Raw genomic sequence first — 19,527 nt, forward strand, 5'->3', positions numbered from 1 at the left:
TCAAGCTGCAGATGGGGTGTGTGTGTGTGTGTGTGTGTGTGTGTTTGTGTGTGGGTGGTGGTAGTGAGAAAAACAAGACTGACATTTCTAATCTACACATTGATCTGTGATGGCCCAATGTTTTTCTCTTCTGAAGAGGTGGCTGGTTGTAGCAGAAAGAGCAAGGGTCTGGCGGCAGTCAGGAGGACCTGAGTTCAAATCTGACCTCAGACCAAACACTTGTCACTTACTAGCTGTGTGACCCTGGACAAGTCACTTAACCCCAATTGCCTTGGGAAAAAAAAGAGCAAGGGTCTGGGTTCAACTCCTCACTTATCTGACCACGTTTCTCAGTTTCCTTTACTGGTCTTCATCCAGGCCATGTCCACTAACTTAGGGGTGACCCACAAGTCCAGGGCTCTTTCCTGGGCCCTTTCTCTTCTCCATCTAGACTAGACTACTTCACTTAGTGGTCTTAGCAGCTCCCATGTAAAGATTTTCATATCATCTCTATACTGATGATTCTCTATCTATTGTATGTATTTACCCAGCCCTAATCTCTCTTCTGACCTCCAGCCTTGCATTTCCAACTGACTATTGGACACCTCAAACTGGATGTCCTGTAGACATCTGAAATTCAATACATCCCACACTGATCTCATTATTCCCCTCCCAACCCACCCCCCTCCCAAACTTCCTTATTGCTGTTGAGGACATTGCCATCCTCCCTTTCACCCAGGGTCATACCCCAGGTATCACCTTTGTTCCCTCATGCTCTCTTTCCTCACTCTCACATCTAATCTGCTGCCCAGACCTGATAATTTTAACTTCATAATATCTCTTGCATGTGCCCTTTCTTTCCCCTGATACTACCACCACCCAGGTGCAGCCAGGTCTTTATTACCTCATGCCTGGACTATTTTAATAGCCTGCTGGTTGCTGTGCCTGCTGCAAGTTTCTCCCCACTCCAGTAAATTCTCCACTTAACTGTCAAATTGATTTTTCTAAAGCTCAGGTCTATGTCACATCTCTACTCCATAAACTCCCATGGCTCCCTATTACCTCCAAGCTCAAATATAAAATCCTGTGTTTAGTATTCCAGGCCCTTCATAACCTACCCTTCCTACCTTTCTAGTCGTCTTATGCCTTATGACCCTTATCCTTCATGTACTGTTCCATCCAGTGACACCAGCCTCCTGGCTGTTCCTCTAACAAGACTCTCTGATCTCTTGATTTCATCCTTTTCTCTGGCTGTTCTATATGCCTGGAATTCTCTCCCTCCTCAACTCCGCCTCCCGGGTCCCCTCTCTCTTCATCTCTGTCTCCCAGCTTCTCTCCATTCCTTCAGGTCTCGGCTAAGAGGAGGCCAAGCTCCTCTTAATTCTAGTGCCTTCCCTCTGCTAATTATTTCCAGTTTATCCTGTAGAGAGCTTGCTTTGTGCATATTTATTTGCAGAGTGCCTCTCTCATTTGACTGTGAGCTCCTAGAGAGCAGGAAGGTCTTATATTCAGCACTTAGCACAGTTCTTGGCATATAGTAAGCACTTAGTAAATGGTAATTGACTAACTGGATCACTTTATCATTTTATTACCTGTGTGATCCTGGGTCATCTACCTCTGAGCCTCAGATTCCTTATCTGTAAAATGAGTGGGTGTTACTGATTGATGGCCAAGGTTCCAGACTGCCCCAAGTGCTATGATCCTAGGGGAATGACATTCAACTTCAGTTGGTTCCGTTTTTTTCCCATTTTTTGGTTTCCATAAAGAATGACTTTCTGGGAGGAGGCTGAGGGAAGGACATACTGAGAAGGGAAAGTGATGTAAAAACAAAAGATTTCAATAAAATTTTTTTTTAAATGAATCGGTTCCTATCTCAAGTACTTTCATGGGTCTGTGATCTCATTGCCTGCCATCCTGTGTGATGCTGGTCCCTGTACTTTCATTTGTTTGCCATAGAGGATCCACCCAACATTGAGGCTGGGGGGAAGGAGGCCCTTCCTCACAGTCTTTAGGGTGGACATCACTGGATATGAATGGATCATGCTCTCTGTGTTTTTTCTTCCTCTCCCCCACCAGAGGCAAGAGGGAGCTTGAACTAGCTTAAATGGAAAACTTACTCATTTAACATATTTTCTGGGGGGTCAGGGTTAGGGATGGGCAAGTAAGAAAGAGGAAAAGAAAGGGTTTGGGGATATGTGGGGAGCCACTTTCTGAATTGGAGGGACAGAATAGGGAAGCAGTTCTGGCCAGCAGGGGGTAGTAGATGCTAGAGTTCTATTCCTCATCACAGATATAGAATCCTGAGTCTTATAATTCCAGATATGGACTGCTGCATTAATTCTTTAGTAGAGTCTGGGGCCTGAGTGATCTCAGACAGGATAATAAGTCTCTAACTGATCTGCCTGAGAGAGATCTGAAAAAGGTTTGACAGGGCATGGGAGAAAACTGACTGTAAAAAATAAAAGTTTTCGTAGACATCGAAAATATGTTGCTCCCTCTGACTTTGTATGGGATGGACCCAACCCTGGACCATCATGCCCCTGTAGTTCTGTCAATTGATGGGGGAAAGAGACAGAGGATGACAGAGATTAAGATGAGCCAAGTTCATACAGTTAGCTACTAACACAGCCATAACTAGAAGCAAGATCTCCTGATTCCCAGTGGAAAACATCCTTCTACAACACTGCTGAGCCAATTTTGTTGGTTTTGTCTATGCTTGACTGAAAAATCACAGGGAATATAGATGATGTCTTATCCAACTGTAGAATGTGAAATCTGAGAATGTCATCTATTTCTCTTAAGGTTTGGTCCTTTGTAAATACCATGATACCCAGTTTATTCGATTGAAGAGGTATTAGAGTCTTCTCTCTACATTCAGTCTCTTAACCTGTTTCATTAAAGGTTCCAGACAGGTCATCTGTGCCATGGGGCGTCCCTCTAAAGCTTTAGAGATGATCTCCCAAGGTGAGAGCTCAGGAAAAGTTCTTTGGTCTTGGATTAATTGCCAGAGTGGGGAGAGGGGCACTCTGGCCACTCAGTTCCTTGTCTGGCATGATGGTGCCAGCAGGGATCTATAGAATCCTCAAATCTGCCCTCTAATTCTCAGCTAGGAAAGCGACAAACTTCCAAATTGGTAGTTTTTCCTTGAATTGGGTGGAAATTAATTTCCCTCCAACTTTCATCCACTGTTGTCAGATCTGTTCCTTGTTTACATGTTCTTTGCAGATAGTTTTCATGTCTCATTTCTAAGTCTTCCCCAGGTTAACCATCCCCAGATCCTCATACTGGCCCTCAGAAGTCACATATTTTTCAGTCCTTTCAACATCTGGACACACTCCACTTTATCAATGTTCTTCCCTTCAAAAAAGTAGCTCCTAGAATTAATTACATATAATATTCAAAACATGTCTCTCCCTCCACGCCAAGATTGAAAATGCGTTTTACTAGGACTGAGAGCCTTGGGATTATCTCCTCTCTCAGCACAGTAACTATGCTCTTATTAATGGAACCTAAATCTGCATTAGGTTTTTTTTGGGGGGGAGGGGAAGGGGTCCGCCATATTCCCCTGTTGATGCCTGTTGAGTTTGCAGTCTGCTAAAAGCCAGGTCTCTGCTATCCTGTATTTATTCAGTTAATTTTGTGGAAGCCAAGTATAGGCATTTACATATACCACTATTAAGTTGTAACTTATTGGGGACCATAGGCCCATTGTTTTAGCCTACTGAGGTCTCTTTAGATCTTCATTATGCCATCCAACATGCTTCGCTCAGCCCAGCTCCTGGCACGTAGTAGGCACATCATAAATGTTTGTTGACTGATGATCGTGCCCAGTGTCTGGTCATCTGCAAATCTGATGTCCTTGTCTTCTATGTCTTTATCCAATTCAATGATAAAAAATGTGGAAAAGTACTGGGAGATTATTCCACCTGAGATAGGGCGGGGCGGGGACAGGACAGTGAAGGCAGTTGGGGCACGCGGTACAATTTATCCCCATCTCCCTCTCCCCATCTGTCCATATCTCTCCCCAGCCCTACGCACTTTCTCCTCATTTCTGCTTCTATGAATCCTTGTCTTTCTTGAAGGCCAAATTCAGGTGTCACCTCCTAGTGACGTAATAGCCTTCTGGCAGGCCTGCCTGCCTCCCACCTCTTCCCATATCAGTCCATCCTTTATTCAGCCACCCAAGTGATTTTCCTAAAGTGCAGGTGCAGCCATGTCAGGCCCCCAATTCAATTAAGTCCAGTGGCTCCCTCCCACCCCCAGGATCAAATATAAAATGCCTTGTTTGGCATCTGAAGCTCATCCTCTCCCACCTCTTCCGTCTTGTTAAACCTCACTCCCCGCCCCCTACTCTGTGATCTGGCCGTACTGGCCTCCTGGCTGGGCCTCACACACGACACTCTAAAACCACTCGGTGCCTTTTCATCGGCCCTTCCCTCATTCTTGAGATCCTACCTCCTGACCTCCCTGGTTTCCATGAAGTCCCAATCGAAGTCCCATCTTCTACAGGAAGCCTTTCCCAGGCCCTCTTCGTTCCAGTGCCTTCTCTCTGTTAAGCACTTCCCATTTACCCTACATATAGCCTGCTCGATACGTATTTGTTTACATGTTGTCTTCTCCGTTAGACTGTAAGCTCCTTGAGGGCAGGGACTGACTTTTGCCTCTTTTTGTGTCCACACAGTGGCTGACACATAACAGACACTTAATAGATGTTACGTGACTGACTGACCGAAGCCTTCCCTGATCTCTCCAAGTCTCCATTTCCTGTATATTACACTTATCTCTGTGTGTGCTGTACGCCCTCTAAGTTCCTTGAAGACAGAGACCTCTTCGTTGCTGTCTTTATCCTCACTAAGAGAATATAAGGTCCTTGAGGACAGGGGCTGTTTCCTTTTGGTCTATAACCCCAGCAGACACGAAATAAATATTTGACTGATTAGCGCTAATGTAGGGCCTCGAACATAATCAGCATTTACTAAATACGGCTGCCAATTTGAATTGAATTGAGCTGCATCCCCCTCCCCCAGGCCTGGCCCTGCTTCCTTCCCTTTTATCCCACCCTAACGTGTTTGCAGAGCTCGACTTTTCTCTGGTGACCTTAGTTAGCAGTATTGTCAGAGTGTGGGAAATGGTGACGTGCTGAGACGGCCCCGTGGTCCGTCCAGCCGGGACTTTCGTCTCTCGTGGGGCATCTGGGGACAGTGGCTCATTGTGTGGAGCAGGGCTAGCCTTACAGGAAGGCCCCTGCTTCTGCTGAGCTTTCCAGGACTCAGAGAAAGCCTGCCAAGTTCTACTCTCCTCCAAATCATATCCACCTGCCTGCTGGGTGAGGCCTGTGATGCCTTCACTGGGCTGGAGTTTTAGATTCCTGGGAAAACACAGACACCACCCCCCTTTGTCACTCCTTTGAGCTGTCCTCAGTCCTGACCCCTGGTCCTTGGGCTCTAATGAGAAAGGAGAGAACATGAAGGTGTCTCCAGCGGACACTGGGGGCTTCGAGACAGGGAGAACATTAAGAAGGTTGGAAAGAGTGATGATGCCCAGGAGACACTTTAGGGAAGTACATGGACAAGAGGCACCCAGGGGTGAGAAGTCCTGGATGGGGGCCACTAAACAGGTGGGAGGAAGCGCTCCCACCAGTGACATCACAAACTCGTGAGTGCCTCAGAGCAACTCTCCCCTTGGAAGAGAGGGGTAGTGCAAGGATTATTCCTGTTTTTCAATAATCTTTCTCTCCACTAGTTTTGGTGATTCATTTTGTTTTTATTTCATAATCACTTCTGAATATATCTCCTCCATTATTGTCCTGCCTTGTAACAAAAACAACATAACAAAAAAACTGCATTAAGCAGAAGCCAAGTGACAAGGTTACCGTGGCTGACAGAATCTGCACCATTCTTCATCTGAAGTTACCCATGTATCTACCAAGAGGGAGGAAGAGTGTTTCATTGTCTCTTGGCTGGGATCTAGCCTTGTCATCGCAACCAGCCGTAGCTCAGGAGCATGTTAATGATTGACTCCATTTTACCGATTAGGAAACTGACAGAGAAGTTAAGCAGCAGGCCCATACATGCACTAGGAAGTATCAGGTGTATTATTTCCTCCATTCCAATTGCCAGGGAACCTCCAGGAAAAAGCCAGGAAGTGGAGGGTGCTGATGGCATAGCACCAGAAGCGGGCCTTTCAAATTTTCCTCGTCAAAGACAGGTCTCAATTCATTTGATTTATTCAACAAACATTAACACATATGACAAACAAAATGTAGCATAACAAATATTAAATGTCTATTGTGTACCAGACAGTGGGGATCCTGAGACCAAAATAAAAGTCTCTGTCCTTGAGAAGCTTTTATCCCATTGGGAGGAAACTACTTGAATACAAGCAACTACAAATTAGATATAAACAAAATAAATACAAAGTGATTGTTTGGGGGCATATATTAGCAAAAGAGGGAATCAGAATAACCCTGTAGGAAGTGGGCCTTAAGCAGAGCCTTGAAGGAAGCTGAGAATTCTTCAAGGTGGAGGGAAAGAGAGAGTACATTTTAGGCACGGGGGGGGGCGGGGGGGACAACCTATGCAAAGAGATGGAAGGTGAGGTCATGTACTGGATACAGCAAATAGAAGAGTTTGGCTTGGACATAAAATGCAAAATGCATAGAGGCCAGTGATGTGCTGTTAGCCTGGAAAGGGATGTGGGAGTCAGCCTATGAAGGCTTTTAAATGACAAATTGAGGTGTTTGTATTTGCTCCTCAAGGTGATTGGGAGCCATTGAGCTTCTTGAGCAGGTGAGTAACATGGTGAAATGACAATCCATTCGGCAACTTTATAGAGGGTGGAGTTAGAATTAGGGTTAGGGGAGAAACTTGATGCATATACGGAGAGGCTACTGCACTAGTCCAGGTAAAAGTTGATGCAAGTCTGAACCAAGCTGGTGGCCATCTGAAAGAAGGTAAGTGGGGACATGCAAGAGATACTGAGGAGGCAACACGGTCAAGTCTTAGCAATGGATTGGCTAGAACAAGAGAAGGGGGCCATGTTTGCAGAGATGGAGAAACCTCAGCAGATTATTAATTTCTTTCAGTGCATCAAAGGATCTCATCACTATGATGTAGCAAGCAACCCATTACTACCTTCCTAATCTCTGCAACTTTCCTCCTTGTCTTCCTTTATGTGTTCCACTTGGGTTTATCCAACATGGCGATAGCCTTCCCTTTGACATTGGTAGGGGACGAATACAACATGAAAGCTATCTGTCAGTCTTCCCTTGCTCTTACTCCATGATTTCTCTACCTTTTTTTCTAATTGTGTGTCTCTTTGATGATATTTCATATTTCTTTATGCACTTATATTGGCATTTGTAATCTACCACAGTCTCTTTACTTCCACTATACCATTGCCCTTTGGGTGACCACAATTTTGATTCTTCATAGATTATGATATTCTGAGATTCACAGCCAATTTAACATCTGTCACAATCAAAACATTTATTAAATATCTGTTATGTGCCAGGCACTGAGGAGATAATTACAAATAAAATATAATCCTTGCCCTCAAGGTACCTCCATTTTAGTAAAGTGATACAACATAACATATGTCAGGGAGCAGTGGCCAGGGAAGGGAGCTTTGGTCTATGTAGTCATAGAGTTGTGAGTAGGGCTGTAGGGCTATAGATTGTCATATCTTTCTGGCAGCAATGGCAATACATATTTGATTGAAGTTTTCTGGGCAAGATGTGGAAACAAAATTGGGGTATGGGAAAGGTTGATTGACTCTCTCACCTTCCAAACTGGGCAGCCCTTCCCCAGGGCAGAATCCCCAAACTGAGTAAATTAACTCCCTGAGCTTGAGGGATGGCAGGGTCCAAAGGGATGCTGTGCCTGTGTGCCTCACTGGTAGCCAAATGATGTTAAAAGATTGAAGAGAAAGCCTCTAGCACACTGGGTGGGTAGGTTTACAATAAGACATATGCAGGAATCACACAGGATGTGTAGGCATGAATGGGGTGTGATATGCAGCACTTTTACATCACAGATTCATCCATGGATGGAAGTACAAATCCAATCCAGTCTCTTTTTCCTTTTCAACTCTGGTTTCAGCTCATTGTCCAAGATACATAGAATGTAAATGCCTCAAGAATAGAGACTATTTCATTGTCTGCCTTTGTATCCTTAGCCCCTAGCTCAGTGGAGTATGCAGCAGTTGCTTAATAAATATTGATTGATTACTACATGTTCTGATGGACCAACTCCAAGGGGTTTTTATCCAATTAAAACCATAGACTGGACAATAAATTTTTTTTTTTTGGCAATTGGAGTTAGGTGACTTGCCCAGGCTCACACAGCTAGTATGTGACATGTGTTTGGTCTGAGGCCGGATTTGAACTGAGGTCCTCCTGACTTTAGGGCCAGTGCTCTATCCACTGTGCCACCTAGCTGCCCCCAATAAATATGATTCATCCATTTGGTTTTTCCTGTGTGAATTGTTAGGCTGAACTCTTGAGTAATTATGACTTTCATTTTGTTTCATCCAGTTTCTGCATTGTTCTGGAAGTTGATGCAATCAGCATAATGTCATCTTCAAATAGGAGCATCTGGAGGGCTTTCTCCTCTACAGGGAATCCCTCTTCCATACGACTTCTGCCTAGGACATACTCCATCATGCTTGGGGACCACATGTCTTCCTATCTAATGGCTCAGTCAATAATAATAATCCAAGGATCACTGAAAATGTTATCTCTCTTTTTGTCCCTTTCAGGAAATCTTCAATGATCTTAACACATCTATGAGAGGCATTTTAATGAGGTATAGTCTCTAACCTGTTCTAGACTATGGCGGGGGTGGGGGTAGAGAAGGAGAAGGCAGAATGCTGAGCTTCAAGGAGCTCGCAGTCTAGTTAGTAAAATGTAGGGTCATGGGAAAACACTGGATTTGCTGTTAGATACCATGGGCTCACATTGCAGCATCCACTCTTTTCTCCTGTATGGGTCTGGGCAGCTCAATTACCTTCTCTGGATCTCACTTTGCTTCCACTTAGCACCTGTACGTCCCTGGACGACTCAAGTGCCCTTCCTGGACTTCACTTTTCTGACTATGTCTCTCATGCTCAGTCAATTCTAGTGACTCTCTATTACCTTTAAGATCGAATACAAGCTCAACTCCTTGGCATTTAAAACCTTTTAAAAATAAGGTCCAGACAATCTTATCAGGCTTATCGTACCTAGGCCCCTTTCATACTCTTTGGTCCCTACAAATTGGCCTTCTTTCAGTTCCTCCCTCCTGACGTTTCATCTTCTACCTCTGGACCTTTGTACGATCTACTTTCACGTCAAGCCTACCTTCCTCCTACTCTCTTCTTCTTAGAATCTCAGCTTTCCTTCAAGGGTCAGCTCAAGCAGCCTTCACTATGTGAAGCCTTTCCTGCCATTCCCCAGCTACCACACACTCCTATCCAAAACTACCTTATATTTATTTTTAAAAAATGTATCTGTCTTGTAGAGCCTTACTTCCATCCATTCTGTATGTGTCATATATACACCTACTATATTATACGCACATATCATCTCCCCTAATAGACTATAAGCACCTCAAGGACAGGAGCTGGTTCCTTTTTGGTCTTTCTATCCCCAGTGCTGAACATAGTGCCTGCAACATAGTGGGAGCTCAATAAATGCTTGTTGATTAATTGAGTCTTTGTGTCTATGTGGTCTCCCCTGAAAGAACATAAGCTACAGAGACTTTCCTTTTTGCCTTTGTGTCCCTGGTACCGAACATGGTGTCTGGCAAATAATATCCCAAGATTCACAGCCAATTTAGCACCTTACAGAACACAAAGCACACAATATCAGAGCTTGGGCCTTGGAGATCATCTAGCCCATTTCCCCTCATTTAGAAGAAAATTCATTTCATTGATGCCTTTTGTTTTTACATCATTCCTGAATATTCCCTACCTCCCTGAAATTGAACCTTCTCTTGAAACAAAGAAAAAGACTCAAGCAAAAACAACCTGTGCTGTGACTGCATCTGATTATGGTGCACAACATTCTACCTCAGGCTCCCTACCTCTCTGCCCAGAAGAAGGAAGTTTATTTCATTATGTTCTCCTGGGTCATTAGTGGTTTTTCAATTCCTCAGCGTTTGACTTGGGTGCTCATGTCATTACAGTCATTATGAGTCTTGCTCAACTTTTGTTTATTTTCCAGTGTGGCACCAAATATCTCTTTTTATGGAGGAAGATGTTCAAGCAGAGGCTGGATGAATGAGCCACTGTTAAGGAGGCTGCACTGGGGCTTCCTGCAGTAGGTAGGAGCTTGGGCTAAGTCTGAGGATCATAGAGGGATCACAGGCTTTAGAGCTGTCAGTAACCTTGGAGGTCATCCAGTCCCCAAACTACATCTTACAAATAAAGAAATTCAATCCCAATGAGGTCATCGCATCATGGGATCACAGATTTAGAGATTGGAAGGGACTTTAGAGATTATCCAGTCTAGGAGTTCCTTGACTGGGGTCTATAAGCTCTTTAAAAATAAAAACAAACCTTTTTTTTCCAATAGCTTTTCAATATCATTGGTTTCTTTTGTAATCCTTTGTATTTTATTTTATTCATTTAAAATATTTTTTCAGAGAAGCATCCCATAGACATCACCAGGCTGCCCAAAGGGGTCCAGGACACAAAAAGGGTGAAGAACCCATGACTAGTCTAGTATTCTCATTTTATAGGTACGGAAATTGGGACCAGAGATGTTAAATGATTTGCCTAGGGTTACACAGTCAATAAGTGGCAGAATTAGGATTGGAACCCAGGTCCCAGGCCTCACTAAGTAGCACTTACCCACCTGGACTGTGGTGGGGATGGAATGAGATATGTTTGTAAAGCTCTTAGCACAGAGCCAGGCACATAGTAGGCACTTAAAAAATGCTTGTTCCCTTCCCTTTCCCTTCTAAATCCTAAATGGTTCTGATTCCATTCTGCTACCTCCAGGGCAGGGGATGGGGGAGGAGAGAAGGAAGGAAGGAGGCAGAGGAGGGAGGGGAGGGAAGGAGTAAGGGAAAGGTTGACATTTTCTGGGGAGCAAGGAGAAGCCACAGACTTGACTGAACCACTTCCAGTGTAAACGGGGAGCATCTCTCTCGCGTATTACACGTCACTGATCACTTAAATTTAAGGTCATATCTCAGTTTCACTAATCCTCAGTGAATCCTGGACCACCTTTTCTCAGTCCTTTAAAAACTAGGATTGAGTAGAAAACTCCACGCCCCAGAAGTTCCAGAATTCCAGTAGCTGATTGGCTGGGCGTCCTGGGGGCAATTTGCATCAAAAAGCGCACTGTTCTTATTGAAATTCTCCTCATGATTCACTCAACTGAAGAGAGCTGGAAAGGACAGCTCCCACACTGGACAACCTGCAATTCCCAGACTTTATGAGCATGCTTCAAAACAGGGAGGGGGGAGAGGAGTTGGCTTTGGTGGGACTTTTGTCTCCTCCCCCCACTGCCTTAAGTTCTCTAGTTACTGTGGCTGCCTGCAAGTGCTCAGTCAGTCACTTTTATGCTTCTTGGGATCCGTTATCCAGTGCTGCCCAGTCAGCTCCTCAGGACCCCTTCAGCATGCCTGACAGTGAAGAAAACCTCAAGAAGAAAGACTTGGATGGGAGTTTAGGGAAGACTCCAGAAGGCTTCGAAACCAGGTACAAAGTCAGAGCCCATTCCTCTAAGGGAGCAATTCCCTGATTAGTCCCTTGGACAGATGGACAGGTGATGGTGAAGAGGCCAGGGCATCCAGGGCAGTGGGGCACCTCTTCCTCTCCGTCTGAGCATTAGGTCTCACAGGGGACCAGGTTCCACCTTTCAATGGCTTTTGGACTGGGACTTGTACGCTGACGTCCTGAGTGGAGGAATTTTGGAAGTTTTTTGGGTGTATAACAGATGTTCCCTCTGGAAAGAATGTGGCCATTTCACCTGAATACTCTTGTGAAAAAAGTGCTGGATTGAATTCTAGTTTGGCAGCTTACTAGCTGTGTGACCTTGGTCAAGTCATTTTCTTTTTCTTGGCTTCAGAGTCCTCATCTAGAATATGAAGGATCACTCAGAGTTGTAAAGGACCTTAGAAATCATCTAGTCCACCCACTTCATTTTGCATATATATGTTTTTATTAACAATATTTATGGTGTGTGTCATTTATGTACTAATTGTTTCAACCATTAGAATGTAAGCTCATTGCAAATAAAGATTGTTTTGTTCTTTGTACTTGTATTCCCAATGCCTAGCACAATGTCTGGTATATAGGAGGTGCTTAATAGGTACTTATTAACTGAATTGTACACCAGGATATTAAATCCTAGAGAGGTGACTTACTTAAGGTAACTGCCCCTTCTGCAATATCATCAAATTGGAGAGGGGAGAGGAGGCAGGGCACAAAGGGGTGGTTTTCCTGGATCAGAGATGTCCTGAAAGGAAAACAAAATCCATTGGTGGAAACTGGATATAGTGACCAGGCTGCAGCTAATTCCTGAGCATTGTGGACCGTCCTGAATCTTGGTTGGGTTGAACAGGAATGGAGGGGAAACATCTTGGGATGGGCACAGCCCTAGTGTCACCCATCTGGGAGATTTCTGGGGAATGATGGGAGAACTTCAAAGACAAAGGAAGGTAGACTGGCCTTTCCCTCTCACGGCTCTGGACTCTAGCTCAGAAGACTTTTCACCATGCTCAGTTCCTACGCTCACCTGGCACCCTGCTCAGGGCTCAGATGCCCACAATTTAAGAAACATTGTACTGAAAAGAATCTGATCTTACACCATCTTGTTGTTGCTCATTCCATACTGGCATACCCTATTTTGGAGGGAGGAGGGGCATGCTAGTGGGCTATCAATCAATCAACATTTATTGAGTACCTACTATGTGCCAGGCTCTGTGTTAAGCTCTGGGGTTACAGAAAGAGGTAAGAGACAGTCCCTGTCCTCAAGGAGTTTACATCTAATGATGTTACCTAACCCTACACACGGGGTCTATTCTGACACTATTGTCTCTCTCAGAGTTTCTCTAGCTCTCCCCCTCTAACTTGAGTTAGTCCCTCTCCATCACTTTAGTGCTGGACTTGGAGTCCAGAAGACCTTTGTTTGAATCCCACCTCTTAACTGTGTGATCTTGGGCCAGCCATGATGTCTCTGAGCCTCCATTTCCTCATCTGCAAGTGGGGATAACAATGGCACTTACCTATCTCATGGACTGTGAGAATAAATGAGAAAATGTTTGTAAAGTGCTCAAGGGATAGGGACTGGCCTTGTGATGTCCCTGGCATAGAGAACTTCTAGGTGAAGGTTAGCAGCTTCTACAGACTCAGAGAGGCTCCTAGAGCCTTGAGCAGTGAAGCAATGCGCCCGGGTCATGTGGCCAGTCTATGTGAGAGTGAGCTTCTCCTGGCTCTGAGGCTCTTCCTCCAGTGCTGCCTCTCTGGTGCTTAGAACATTCAAGAAATGGAAATCATTGTTATCATGAGGGCATCAGCATGGAATGGTGCCTAGAGAGCAGATTTGGAAGCTTGGGACATTTGTGGACACCACCCTCAGGACCCCAGGAAATCCTCTAAGCAGCTAAATTGCCAAGAATTTAGACCTGCAATGTAGACTGTTTCTCACTGGGATTCCTTTGACAGTGTTGAAGTCTCAGGTCTATTTTAAAAAGAAAAGTTGTTATGGAAAGTCTCAAAGACACTGCCTTGTTTCCCAAGCTCCATATTACCACTTGCCCAGCCTGCCTCCCTGATCCTCTTATCAAATGCAAATTTATTCCCAGAACAGCCTCTCATCACAGCCACTGACTCTTACTGGGGACCCACTCAACTCCAGGCTCTCAGACTGGTTTTCCAAACCACAAGCGTGAGAGAGAGGACTAGGCTTTCCTTGATCTTTCTGACCCCATTGCCCAGCACAACGCCTTGCCCAAGGCTGGCTTTCAATAGATGCCTTATAAATGGAATTGGATTCCCACTGCTCCTTGACACCCCCCACTGACCTGGCAGCCCTGGCTTCCTCTTGCAGCCATCCCTGCCATGGCAAGAGGGGGGAAGAAATCTGGTCCTGGTTCCCCCTGGGCTTCTCGCCATCTCAGCCCCACAATGACTCAACTTCCTGAAGTCTGCCCCTCCCCAATCCCCATCTTCCTCCTTTTTTTCCTGGGGAGAGGGACCGTCTCCTTCTCTCTGACTGCCCCAGAGAGAAAGCCACCTCATTCTTGCTGGGCTAGTGGGTCTGCATAAGACAAGTCTTTAATTAATGGCTTCTGAGCCCTTCTGAGCAATCTGTCAGGCCTCTTGCAATTCCTTTTGTCAATGGCCGAAGAAGTCTGCAGGCCCGCCTGGTCCACTCTCCTTTTTGCAAAGGTCTGTCGTCTGAGTTAGAAGCCTGAATTTAAAAGCCTGGTCCAGGCTTGGGGGTGAGAGTCTCCTCTTCCTAAAATATGAAGTCTCTCTTTGGGACTGAGGCTCTCTCCCCCCTCCCCTGTCCCTCCTCCTGGACCTTGCAGCCTTTCCCCTTTGGTGACTTTGGAGTTGAATCAGAATGCTCACTCTGCTGCTTAGCTACTCCTGTGAATTTAGGCAAGACTCTCTGAGCCTCAGTTTCCTCATCTGTAAAATAAGGGGCTTGGACTAGATGGTCTCTGAGCTCCCTGCCAGCTCCAAATTCTTTCCTATGATTTTAAGTTCTTTTGAGATCATGAAAGGGGTCATGGGCCCCAGTTTGGAGGAGGAATATTGATTGCCCAGTTTCTTATCAAGGTGGGGGTCATCTTGACTACATCAAAGGGCCTCCATATTGGAAGCTGGGGCCCTATGCAAACCCAGATCAGCTGTACCCTGGGGGAATAGAAAACTCTGTTTGCTAAATACCATATCTCTGCTTTCCTTTCCTATCCTGAACCCAGTATCAGGTTCACTGGTGGTCCAGATACCCCAGGACTCCATACTGAAAACGTGGGTCATGGTGGATCCTTTCTCATCAGCTCTGAGAAGGGGGCCTTCTTGTGTCAAGTGACTCTAAGCTACGTGGGTTTGGAAATCTATCTTCCTCAATCTCATGCTCTCCTCCTCTCCCCTGTCAAGTTGTCCTACCTCCAATCCATCGTGCACAGGCTGCCAGAGTAATTTTTCTCAGTATGGAGCAGCTAGTTTAAGGGGAAGAAGAGTCTGTAGTCAGGATGAGAGTGTGGTCCAATGAGCCTTGTTAGAGAAGGATTTTAATAGTTAGAGGTGGTATGGGCATGGAGTGAGGGTAGGAAGGTGTAGTAGTCGGACAGGGAACTTTCAGTCATGAAGAATGGCCTATGAAAAGGTTTAGGAGCTAGAAAGAACAGGGCAAGACTGGAGAATGTGGAGTAGGCCACTGGGCTGAAATGTAGCTTGGATGAAGGTGAGTGGCGTGAAACATTTCAGAGCAGTGTTGCAGAGACTATGGGAGAAGAGATTATCCATAAGGAGCAGTCAACGGTGTTGAATGATGCAGTCGGGTCAAGGATGATGAGGCCTGAAAAGAGCCCATAAAATGTGGCGATTAAGTATCACGGGTGGCTGTGGAGAGAGCAGTTTCAGTAGAATGGTAGCTCCAGAAGCCAGATTTCAAGAAGTCTGAGGAGTTCATGAGTGGTAAAGAAGTGGCCTAAGCAAGCATAGGCTATTCTTTCTACGTTTGATATTGAAAGGAAGGAGGGCAATAGGAAAACAGCTTCAGGGTCAAAGGAGGTTTTAGGATAGAGGAGATGGGGATACTAACACAATTTCGTAGGCAGCAGAAGATGAGTCAGTCCAGAGGAAAGAGTGAGAGAGAGACAGAGAGCCACAGAGAGAGAGAGACAGAGAGAATGAACGAGGGAGCAAGGTCATAAAGGACATGGAAGTGGATGAGATCAAGAATACGAGTGAAAGGGAAGGAGATGGGCATTTCCTCCTGAAACTAGAGAGAAGAAGAAGGTGGAGAGGGGATGAATTGGAACTTGGGGGTGATACACAGAAGTTTTCAGGTATGGGGGAGGTCAGGTGATAGAACTCTCAAGGTATGACCTCAGACCCATAAAGCCATCTGTCACTCAGCCACCTTAGACCTCAGTTTCCTCATCTGTAAAATGGGGGAAGGTTGGGCTAAATGGCCTCCTGGGTCACTTTCAGCTCTGTATCTGTCATCCTATGAAGACTGCTATTTTCTGAGTGGACCTTGACTGTATCTGGGTTCTTCCACAGCTGTCAAAGGGGCCTGGCTAGAGCCTTCACTGTCTTCCTCAGCTCTTTATACCTTATTTAAGGGTTTGGGTCCGAGGGCTTAAGTGGAACTTGCCTTCATAGCCATCTAGGTCTACCCACTTGGACCACTTCCTGCCTATTTCCCATAGCCTGGGAAGACTTTGGCTGCCCCAGCCCTGTCCACACCACCACCCCAAAGTCCAAAACCAAGAAGTGATTATTCCTTACTTGGGTGTCACAACTACTTCCCTGTGGTTTTGGGGCTGTGGTACCCCCCTCTTACTTTCCTTAAGGTCTGTAAACTCTAGTATTCAAATGAATGTAGACTCCACTGAGGAGGGCCTCTCTCTCACAGAGTCTACCATCTCTGGCCATGCTCTGGGTAATTGGAGTGCAGTGATGATGCTTGGTATTCACCTTCTTGTTATCCATTGGCTAGAGCCTAAGCTCCTCATGCATGTACATTTCACTAGAAAAAGCAGATGGTGGATATGACTGGCAACTCCTAAGTATTTTTGAGTCTTGCGGGGGAGAAGGAAAAGGGATACACTATCTCCTTTTGTAGCTAATATGATTCAACAGAAGGAGTCCTGGTTTGTGAAGTACGTACCTTTGTTTGAGTCCTACCTCTGTCCAAACTGGACCATGCTTTCTCATTTGGGAACTTGGACTAGATGATCTCCAAGTTTCCTCCAAGTTTTATGTTTCTATGAATTGCTTCGGGGGTAGAGGTGATAGAGAACATGGTAATAGCTAGATGGAAGACCTGGGTTCCAGTCTGGGCCCTTTCACTGACTTTCAATATGCCTTTAGGCAAATCACTTCTCTTTCAATGAGTCTCAGTGTCAGAAGACTGTGGCTTTAGAGCTGAAAGGGATCTCAGAAGGCCATCTAGACCCACCTGCCCATTTTACAGATGAGAAAACTGAGGCACAGAGGAGTTAAGTGACTTGCTAGACTGAAGTAGGATTTAAATTCATGTCTTTCTGACTCCAAGTCCAGTGCTTTATCCACTAAGCCATGCTGCCTCTTTAATGTTATCTATGCAATGAGGGGGTAGGACTCTCAAGTCCCCTCCAACTCTCAGTCTACGATCCTTTGACTGTCCCTTGTCTCTCACATCCAGAATTACAAGGTCCTGCTAATTCCTCTTTGATTATATTTCTTGTATCCATTCCCAGACACTCCATTGGCATTGTTACTACCCTAATGCAGGCCTTTATTACTGCCTTCTTAGATTCAAATGGAAAAATGGTTGGGAAAGCACTTTGGACCTTCCATTGGTGAGCTCTGATGGACCATTCGTTTTGGTGGAAGGGCCTAGATCGGCAGCTATGTGTGTGGTGCAGTGGATAGAGTAAGGAGGACTCATTTTTGTGAGTCCAGCTTCAAACACTTCCTAGCTGTGTGACCCTGGGCAAGTCACATAGCCGTGTTTGCCTCAGTTCCCTCATCTGTAAAATGGGCTGGAGAAGGAAATGGCAAACCACTCCAGCATCTTTGCCATGAAAACCCCAATTGGGGTCACAAAGGGTCATACGTGACTGAAAACAACCACCGGAGCAGCCACCCCTGATTCTCCGGACTTAGCCTACCCCATTACTTTTCAGTTCCTCTTTTACGTGCTGTCTTCTCCTATTAGGATGGGCAGGGACTGTCTCTCTTTGCCCTGTATTTGCATCTCCAGTGACTGGTGCACAGAAGGTGCACAATAAATGTTGGTGGTGGTTGTTCTTGTTATTATCATTGGAAATGAGAGAGCTTGATTCCCACATAATATTATCATCGTTATTGTAATGATGATAAGGAAATGCAGTTAATAGAGAGAGCCAGGAAGACTTGCCTCTGACACATATAGGCTGTGTGACCCCTGGGCAAGTCACCATACCCTGAGGCGCTCTGGACAGCCCTAAGACTGTAAGCTATGGAGCAGGTGCTGATCTGTGTTGGTGGAGGGAACACCCTCATCTGGGAGTTCCCTAAGCCAATGAAATCACACATCCAGTCCTTGTCCCAGTCCTATGGCCCTTTTAAGGTTTGCAAAGTAATTGATAGCATTATGTCATCTGTGTCTCACAATAGCCCCCTCCCTCCCTAAGGTAGGCACTGCTGGTGCCTGGGAGGGAGAGAGCTGGCTTTGGAATCCAAAACCTTTGATCTGAGGCCGAGTGCTTCCACTGTCACTCCTCTCCGGGCCTCAGTTCCTCAACTATGAAATGAGAAGTTTGGCCCTCGTTGGCTCTTCCAGCTACAAATCTCTAATCATATGATACACATTTTCCTGATGGGAAAATTGAGGATGAGAGAATCAAGGTGTCTTGCCTATTGCTAGTGAGGGTCACAGGCAGGATTTGAACCCTGGCCTTTCTGACCCCCAGGTCTGTTCTCCTTACACCTTTGTCTCCTCCAATAAGACCTTTCTGAATTTATTGACAATTCTTCCCACCATGAGATCGGATGCACCTGTGAGATGGGGGAGAGTAGGTCCGGTGGATTGGGGGAGGAAGGTGTGCAAAGGGTTAACATTCCATAGTTGATAGGATTCTGTGTGCTTCACTGTGTCTCCCTGGGTGTTCCTCAGAGGGATCAAGTAGGACCTCCTTCCCCCCCCCCATGTTCCTTTTGCCAAGGACACAGGGGAAAGAGTTCCTCCATCTGCTTGCCCCACATTCCTTTTAGGGGATTAACGTCCTGAATAAATGCCCTTTGTGTTACATAGATGGCTGTACTGGAAGGGGGAAGGGAAAGGAACAGAACTGAGAAGATCTGACCCTAATGACAAGGCCTTGGGTGGTTCATTTAGCTGAGTGACGTTTTAATACATCACATTTTTAAAAATTTCATAGATACTGGAGGGTGGGGTGGTCCTGGTGAGACACTCCCTCTCTCAATGAAGACTAACATTTTATTCTCTTAGAGAGTGGCCCAGGGCCCTCGCTCGGGGTCACACAGCCTGTGTGTATCAGGCGAACCATGTCACATCACCTTAATTCAAATCAATTGTCAATATTCACGGAATACCAGTGTCGGGAGATTTGGGTTCTACTCCTGGTTCCTCCATTAGTTCACTGTGTAGCCTTAAGCAAGTCATAGGGGTACAGGATTTTAGAGTTGGTAAATACCTTAGGAGCAGCTAGGTTGCTCAGTGGACAGAGCTCCAGACCTGGAGTCAGAAAGAATCATCTTCATGAGTTCAAATCTGGCCTCGGACACTTACTAACCCTGGGCAAGTCACTTAGCCCTGTTTGCCTCAGTTTCCTCATCTTTAAAATGAGCTGGAGAAGGAAATGCCAAACCACTGCAGTGTCTTTGCCAAGA

General features: G+C 45.5%; 1 protein-coding gene across 1 annotated transcript in view; it reads left to right on the forward strand.

The window, feature by feature from the left end:
• Nucleotides 1-11,336: 11,336 nt before the first annotated feature.
• The window catches only part of ACSBG1 (acyl-CoA synthetase bubblegum family member 1), a 110,061-nt gene continuing 101,870 nt past the window's right edge, over nucleotides 11,337-19,527 (forward strand). Inside the window, exon 1 of the mRNA XM_020975980.2 lies at nucleotides 11,337-11,664. Within this exon, the coding sequence (XP_020831639.1) occupies nucleotides 11,399-11,664 (266 nt within the window). The 5' untranslated portion in view covers nucleotides 11,337-11,398. The remainder of the gene's footprint in view (nucleotides 11,665-19,527) is intronic.

The sequence above is a fragment of the Phascolarctos cinereus genome, unplaced genomic scaffold, assembly GCF_003287225.1.
Source record: "Phascolarctos cinereus isolate Bilbo 61053 unplaced genomic scaffold, phaCin_HiC Scaffold_3;HRSCAF=262, whole genome shotgun sequence".
In the NCBI taxonomy this organism is placed as follows: domain Eukaryota; kingdom Metazoa; phylum Chordata; class Mammalia; order Diprotodontia; family Phascolarctidae; genus Phascolarctos; species Phascolarctos cinereus.